General features: G+C 46.1%; 1 protein-coding gene across 1 annotated transcript; it reads left to right on the plus strand.

The window, feature by feature from the left end:
* Window positions 1-1921: 1921 nt before the first annotated feature.
* On the plus strand, window positions 1922-7168 carry LOC139667150 (5-hydroxyisourate hydrolase-like). Its single transcript, XM_071546570.1, has 3 exons — window positions 1922-2058; window positions 3467-3602; window positions 7079-7168. Exons 1-3 carry the CDS (start codon window positions 1925-1927, stop codon window positions 7166-7168), a joined length of 360 nt encoding a protein of 119 aa, XP_071402671.1. The 5' UTR covers window positions 1922-1924.
* The last annotated feature ends 1270 nt before the right edge of the window (window positions 7169-8438 follow it).

Genomic DNA, 8438 nt, shown 5'->3' on the forward strand with positions numbered 1-8438 from the left:
TTTTGTTGCTTTAAGTGCATTTTGATGCTAATACTTTTGTACTAGTAAGTAAAAGTAAAAGATCTGAGTACTTCTTCCACCACTGATGTTAATAAGAAACGTATTAATAGTTAATGTGTGTTCCCTAATCTAAAGTGTTACCAAAACACGACACACGACAGCTCTGTCCTCACTGCAGTAAAATTAGAGAATTATTTTCCATTCAGGATGTTTGTTTCCCTGAGCTGAGATCAGTACCTGCAGCCTCATGTGAGAACGAGTTAATCAATCACAGTGAAGCGCTGCGTCTTGTTGACTGTTGTTTTAATCATTCATTAGAGTCAGGCTGAACTTTGACACCGTGTTTGTTCGCAGTGCATGCTGGGTAGGCTCATCTCTGCTCTGTGTCAACAATGGAACCGGCTCCTCCTCCTACAACTGGCTGGACGAGTGTTGGAGCCAGATGAGCTGAAGACAGTCAGTGAGCGGTTTCATACTGAGGTAAGAAACTCTGAAACTCTGAAACTGTGAAACTCTGAAACTCTGAAACAAGGCTCCTGGTTTCCATCATGTTGCAGCCTGATGGACTTTGTTCTATTAACCATCTTTCTATAACATCACTGATTTGTGTGTGCAGTGCAGCCTGGATTTAAGAAATAACAGAGTGTGTTGTCTATGTTTTGTTCACTTAGGATCTTCTGACAGCTGATAGTGTGAATGTTGTTGCTTGTTGTTGTTCAGGAAGGTGTTTGTCTTGCTGCAGCTCTGTCTTCACATGCAGGGTAAATAAATCTTCTTCTGTATTCCTGCACAGACCGGTTTAACAGACCAGACAGTTTAAAGTGCAGCGTGTTAAACAGCTGCTGGTCTGCTGTTGGTTTGCTGCTTTTTGAGAGTTCATACAGTGAATTTTTGACTTTACTTTTGCCTTTTATGTAATTTTGATTGTAATTTTGCATTGTCGTCTGTTGTTTCTCTGTAACTTTTATGTTTGTAGATTAAATGTTTTTGCTTTTCTCTTGACCAGGTCTCTCTTGATGTGCAGTGCAGATATACTGTACATACCGTATCTTCCTATATAATCCTTTGCAGAAAGTATGTTTAAAGCTGCACTAGGTAAGATTTTAATGTAAAAATCCAGTCGTCTTCTCAGTCTAAATCTAAAATTGTGTCCAAATTAACTTTAATTAACTGCTGGTACGCTCACACAGGAAGTGACCGATCCAAACTGAAAGCCACAGTCAGTAAAAGCTTAAATTTGGTGATTTTGGCCGCTTCTCATCACTCGCCACTGCACAGGACTTCTGGGTAATGAAGTCCTCAAAAAAACAGTTAGCTTCACTGCCATGTTGGGCCGCCAAACGTGCAAAAGCTCCTAATGCAGCTTTAAAGGTGCAGTAAGGTCTTTACTGATCCATATTACAAACAGACCATAATCTGCAGAGGTTGATGAGGTTTGCTGATCAATAACATTGATTCAGTGATTATTTCACCAGCTGCTGAGACGACGAGATTTCAAAACTCTCTTCCTGACCCGGACTCTGTCCTGTTTCTGTCCTGCTTCTCTTCTTCTGTGTTTTCAGCTGCTCGGTGCTGGAGGACGGAGCTACAAGCGACCGGTGTCACAACACTATTTGTTCTCAGGTCAAAAACCCAAATAACAAAGCAGTTTTATTATTCTAGTATTCTGCATGGTGATGATGATTTCCTCTTCACCAGACGTTTCTGTTGGATCTCTGCTCTAATTAGCTAGCTCACTCCTTCTATTGTGAAATTGTGACTTCTAACTTTCTGTCCATCACAGGCTGCCATAAGCTGCCAGAGGCCTGCTGATGATGTTGCAACTCCTTGGTTTCTGATAGAAGGCGATAAAAGTAATCAATTACTCACTCGCTTTCAGACTGTGACTGTGATGAGTTGCCCCGCCCCTTCCTGTCCCCAGAGCATGGCGGCGGCGGCGTCCTGCCCCCTCACCACCCACGTCCTGAACAGCGCTGACGGCGTCCCGGCGACCCGGCTGGCGCTCAGTCTGCACCGCCTCGACTCCGACCTGCTGCTCTGGAACCTGCTGACGGTCGGGTACGATACGATACGATACGATATGTTATGATACGTTACGTTACGTTATGATACGATACGTTACGATACATTACGATACGATACGTTACGATACATTACGATACGATACGTTACGATACATTACGATACGATACGTTACGATACGTTACATTACGATACGATACGTTACGATACGTTACGATACGTTACATTACGATACGATACGTTATGATACGATACGATACATTACGATACGATACGATACGTTATGATACGTTATGATACGTTACGTTACGTTATGATACGTTATGATACGATACGATACGATACGTTACGATACGATACGATACGATACGATACGTTACGATACGATACGTTACGATACGTTACGATACGTTACGTTACGTTATGATACGTTACGTTATGATACGATACGTTACGTTATGATACGTTACGTTACGATACATTACGATACGATACGTTACGATACGATACGTTACATTACGTTAGGTTACGATACAATACGATATGCTACGTTATGATACAATACGATACGATACGACACCATAAGTCAAGCATTTCAGGATCTGGGAAGAAACCGTTTTCTTTTGTGATATCAGACTCCACTGCATGCACATGCATTACATTTATTGGCCTGATGGGGGTGCTAAGGTAATTTTTTTTAACTTGAATGTGACTCAGACATCACCAGTCTGATTTTGATGAAACTTGGGAGTGATGCCTGCCTCATTCATGGGGGATGACATGTTGACTTGTTCTCCCTGATTTTGATAAATGTAACTTCTTAAATAGTAAATTTTTTTAAAAATTTTATTTAACCTTTATTTAACCAGGCAGGTCAATTAAGAACAAATTCTTATTTACAATGACATCCTAGCGAGAAGACAAAAGGACCTCTCGAAGGGTAAAGGGAAAAGGGGACAAAAAAAAACAAAAAACAAAAAAAAACACGCAAAAGAAACTAAACAAAGAACAATCCAGATAAGACTATCAGACACAAATATTACATACATCGCAGAGACAGAGAAACCAACACACTATGAGAACGAGGAAATAATCAAAACACACACCAAACAAACAACCAAATAAAATTACAAGTCATGCGAGTCTTGAATTTTATTGGCTTTTGTTTGTTGTCTGTCAGTCATTTGGAAATGTTTTGAAAGTGCTGGTCTGTAGAGAAGACAGTGTCAGTCTGAACACTGAAGTGATAAAGAAGTTACAAAGCTTTATTATGATGTGATGAGGAAAAGATAAAAGACTCAGCATCCTGACAACGTTCCTCTGAGAGAAGAAATAAAATAAGATCTGAGGAGGGAGGCTGAAGACTTTTTATTTTCCGTTTGATGAGAGAAAATTAGGTTCGTACTGAGCGACAGTAAACCTTCACATGTTTCCTGATGTTTAGGACTACAAATGAAGATGGCCGCTGTCCAGGACTCATTAGCAGAGAGGCTTTCCACCCCGGCATGTACAAGCTCCGCTTCGAGACCGGCAGCTACTGGCAGAGCCGAGGACAAACCTCCTTCTACCCGTATGTGGAGGTGAGACTCACTGTCCGGTCCACTGTCCTCTTCACTGTCCGGTCCACTGTCCGGTCTACTGTCCCTTCACTGTCCTCTTCACTGTCCCTTCACTGTCCGGTCCACTGTCCGGTCCACTGTCCTCTTCACTGTCCTCTTCACTGTCCGGTCCACTGTCCGGTCCACTGTCCCTTCACTGTCCTCTTCACTGTCCGGTCCACTGTCCTCTTCACTGTCCCTTCACTGTCCTCTTCACTGTCCGGTCTACTGTCTGGTCCACTGTCCCTTCACTGTCCGGTCCACTGTCCTCTTCACTGTCCTCTTCACTGTCCGGTCTACTGTCCGGTCCACTGTCCCGTCACTGTCCGGTCCACTGTCCCTTCAATGTCCTCTTCACTGTCCGGTCCACTGTCCCTTCACTGTCCAGTCCACTGTCCTCTTCACTGTCCCTTCACTGTCCTCTTCACTGTCCGGTCCACTGTCCCGTCACTGTCCGGTCCACTGTCCCTTCACTGTCCAGTCCACTGTCCTCTTCACTGTCCCTTCACTGTCCGGTCTACTGTCCTCTTCACTGTCCAGTCCACTGTCCTCTTCACTGTCCCTTCACTGTCCTCTTCACTGTCCGGTCCACTGTCCCTTCACTGTCCGGTCCAATGTCCCTTCACTGTCCTCTTCACTGTCCGGTCTACTGTCCTCTTCACTGTCCTCTTCACTGTCTGGTCTACTGTCCGGTCCACTGTCCCTTCACTGTCTGGTCCACTGTCCCTTCACTGTCCTCTTCACTGTCCTCTTCACTGTCCGGTCTACTGTCCGGTCTACTGTCCTCTTCACTGTCCGGTCTACTGTCCAGTCCACTGTCCCTTCACTGTCCCTTAACTGTCCGGTCTACTGTCCGATCTACTGTCCAGTCCACTGTCCGGTCCACTGTCCCTTCACTGTCCTCTTCACTGTCCGGTCTACTGTCCCTTCACTGTCCAGTCCATTGTCCCTTCACTGTCCTCTTCACTGTCCGGTCTACTGTCCGGTCCACTGTCCCTTCACTGTCCTCTTCACTGTCCGGTCTACTGTCCGGTCTACTGTCCGGTCCACTGTCCGGTCCACTGTCCCTTCACTGTCCTCTTCACTGTCCGGTCCACTGTCCCTTCACTGTCCTCTTCACTGTCCGGTCCACTGTCTGGTCTACTGTCCTCTTCACTGTCCGGTCTACTGTCCGGTCTACTGTCCCTTCACTGTCCTCTTCACTGTCCAGTCCACTGTCTGGTCTACTGTCCTCTTCACTGTCCGGTCCACTGTCTGGTCTACTGTCCTCTTCACTGTCCGGTCTACTGTCCGGTCTACTGTCTGGTTCACTGTCCGGTCCACTGTCCCTTCACTGGCCTCTTCACTGTCCAGTCCACTGTCCCTTCACTGTCCTCTTCACTGTCTGGTCTACTGTCCGGTCTACTGTCCAGTCCACTGTCCGGTCCACTGTCCCTTCACTGTCCTCTTCACTGTCCGGTCCACTGTCCCTTCACTGTCCTCTTCACTGTCCGGTCCACTGTCCGGTCTACTGTCCTCTTCACTGTCCAGTCCACTGTCTGGTCTACTGTCCTCTTCACTGTCCGGTCTACTGTCCAGTCCACTGTCCGGTCCACTGTCCCTTCACTGTCCTCTTCACTGTCCGGTCCACTGTCCGGTCTACTGTCTTCTTCACTGTCCAGTCTACTGTCTGGTCCACTGTCCAGTCCACTGTTCCTTTCACTGTCCTCTTCACTGTCCGGTCTACTGTCCGGTCTACTGTCCAGTCCACTGTCCGGTCCACTGTCCCTTCACTGTCCTCTTCACTGTCCGGTCCACTGTCCCTTCACTGTCCTCTTCACTGTCCAGTCCACTGTCTGGTCTACTGTCCTCTTCACTGTCCGGTCTATTGTCTGGTCTACTGTCCCTTCACTGTCCAGTCCACTGTCCCTTCACTGTCCTCTTCACTGTCTGGTCTACTGTCCGGTCCACTGTCCCTTCACTGTCCTCTTCACTGTCCGGTCTACTGTCCGGTCCACTGTCCGGTCCACTGTCCCTTCACTGTCCTCTTCACTGTCCAGTCCACTGTCTGGTCTACTGTCCTCTTCACTGTCCGGTCTACTGTCCAGTCCACTGTCCGGTCCACTGTCCCTTCACTGTCCTCTTCACTGTCCGGTCCACTGTCCGGTCTACTGTCTTCTTCACTGTCCAGTCTACTGTCTGGTCCACTGTCCGGTCCACTGTTCCTTTCACTGTCCTCTTCACTGTCCGGTCTACTGTCCGGTCTACTGTCCAGTCCACTGTCCGGTCCACTGTCCCTTCACTGTCCTCTTCACTGTCCGGTCCACTGTCCCTTCACTGTCCTCTTCACTCTCCAGTCCACTGTCTGGTCTACTGTCCTCTTCACTGTCCGGTCTACTGTCTGGTCTACTGTCCCTTCACTGTCCAGTCCACTGTCCCTTCACTGTCCTCTTCACTGTCTGGTCTACTGTCCGGTCCACTGTCCCTTCACTGTCCTCTTCACTGTCCGGTCTACTGTCCGGTCCACTGTCCGGTCCACTGTCCCTTCACTGTCCTCTTCACTGTCCGGTCCACTGTCCCTTCACTGTCCTCTTCACTGTCTGGTCCACTGTCCGGTCTACTGTCCTCTTCACTGTCCGGTCTACTGTCCGGTCCACTGTCCAGTCCACTGTCCCTTCACTGTCCTCTTCACTGTCTGGTCTACTGTCCGGACCACTGTCCCTTCACTGTCCTCTTCACTGTCCGGTCTACTGTCCGGTCCACTGTCCGGTCACTGTCCTCTTCACTGTCCGGTCCACTGTCCCTTCACTGTCCTCTTCACTGTCTGGTCCACTGTCCGGTCTACTGTCCTCTTCACTGTCCGGTCTACTGTCCAGTCCACTGTCCGTTCCACTGTCCGGTCCACTGTCCGGTCCACTGTCCCCTTCACTGTCCTCTTCACTTCCAGACTGCAGACACTCTGCTAAAGCCTGCAGCACTTCTGTGGGTTTGCTGCCATCTAGTGGTTTAAAGCGTGCTATTACATGTGCCAGATGATGTCACCACCTGTTGTACTCTATAGAAGGTTTAGTAAAGGTATAGAAGAGTTTAGTTACTCTTTAAAAACCAAATTAATTTTGAGAATGCATCGTTCACACACACCACAACAGATTTCACAGATATTTGTCTCTCTGCGGTGAATCTGCTCACAGACAGAGACAGAGGCTGCGTGAGAGTCTGCAGGTTTTCATTCAGGACCAAAGTTTCCTGTCAGCTGATAGTTTAGTGACGACAAATAAATAATCACATTGACCAAATAATATCTAGTCAGTCATCAGTCAGAAGTGTAGTGGATGTTAGTCAGTTTTGTGTGCTGCTCCCTCAGTTCTTGGTCTCGTTTTGAATGAAAAACTCAACCTGTGATTGGAAGGTGATTTCTCTGCATCACTGATTCCTTTCTCCACCATCAGCACCTTTTATTTTTCTGATTTCTCGTCCAGGTCGTCTTCACCATCACCGACCCGGAGCAGAAGTTCCATGTTCCTCTGCTGCTGAGCCGCTTCTCCTACAGCACCTACAGAGGAAGCTGAACCACAGGAGCTGCAGCTTCTGACCAGACAGAATCCAGTTCAGATCACGTTCCTCCTCCAGTAAAGGATTCTGGTCCAGCAGTAGGAACTGGACTGGACATTTCCACCTGTTGGTCTCATGAAAAGGTTAGCTAACGCTTCAGTTTAGCAGCTGAAACAGTTTGCTTCAGGTCAGCTTCAGGTTTTGCTCACGGTTCAGTAAATGAAAACTTGTTGTCATGAGTTGAATTGAACCATCCGCCCCCCGACCTCTGACCTCCACACTCTGACTGTCCACCGTCAGACTACTTCCTGTTTCCTGTCTCCTCCAGCTGATCCTTTACAAGTTATTTACATTTTCAGACTTCGTATTTCACCAAATGTCAGGAGAGCAGAGCAGCTGAGTCGATTCTTCCCTGTTGTGTTTCTATTTCTAGGCCAGAATTCACTGCTGTGTAGTTTAGGTTTCTGCTTCACACTCCCACAGTCACCACCTGTCCCAGTCCTCTAACCCAGACCCGGTCCCAGACCCGGTCCCTGACCTGGTCCCTGACCCGGTCTGCTGCTGCTCCCTGCGGCTCTGCAGCAGCTGGGCTCGCTGCCTCGCTCAAGGGTGAAGGAAGAGAGTTTCTGCTTCACTTTCCCCACTGTAATAACTTCATACATCATTACCTCAACCAGCAATTATTACATAATAAGGGGTGTCATATTTCTGCTGATGATGTAATACTACTTATTGATGACGTAGTAATACTTAATGATGTAATCATACTTACTGATGGTGTAATAATACTCATTGATGGTGTAATATTATTTATTGATTATGTAATAATACATATTGATGATGTAGTAATACTTACCAATGATGTTATAATACTTATTGAAGGTTTAAACTTACTGATGATGTAATATTATTTATTGATGATGTAATAACTTGATCTTGCCATAACAGAGAGCTTCCTTCTTGTTTATTGTTGTTAAAAACATTAAAGACCTTTTATCATTTCATTATTGGTTTTTTTGTTGTTGTTGTTGTTTTAACCCCTTTGAATGTCCCACCACTTTTATCATTTATATCCCTCATTATTATTTGTCTATTTGTTATAAAGTTTGAAAGTTCAATAAAATATAAATCATAAAAACAGAACAAAAAAAACAAACAAAAAAACCCTAAAACATTAGAGACAAAAATAAAATCCGGTTTGGAGCTTTAACACATTTCTGATGATTCTTATGTACATTTTTACAGTATAACATAATCAGTTAAAAAGTTGTCACCCTTTATAAAGTA

Source organism: Centroberyx affinis, unplaced genomic scaffold (assembly GCF_046629955.1).
Source record: "Centroberyx affinis isolate AG114_WGS23_722 - 3 ecotype Tasmania unplaced genomic scaffold, CSIRO-AGI_Caff_v1 ptg005322l_1, whole genome shotgun sequence".
Taxonomy (NCBI): Eukaryota; Metazoa; Chordata; class Actinopteri; order Beryciformes; family Berycidae; genus Centroberyx; species Centroberyx affinis.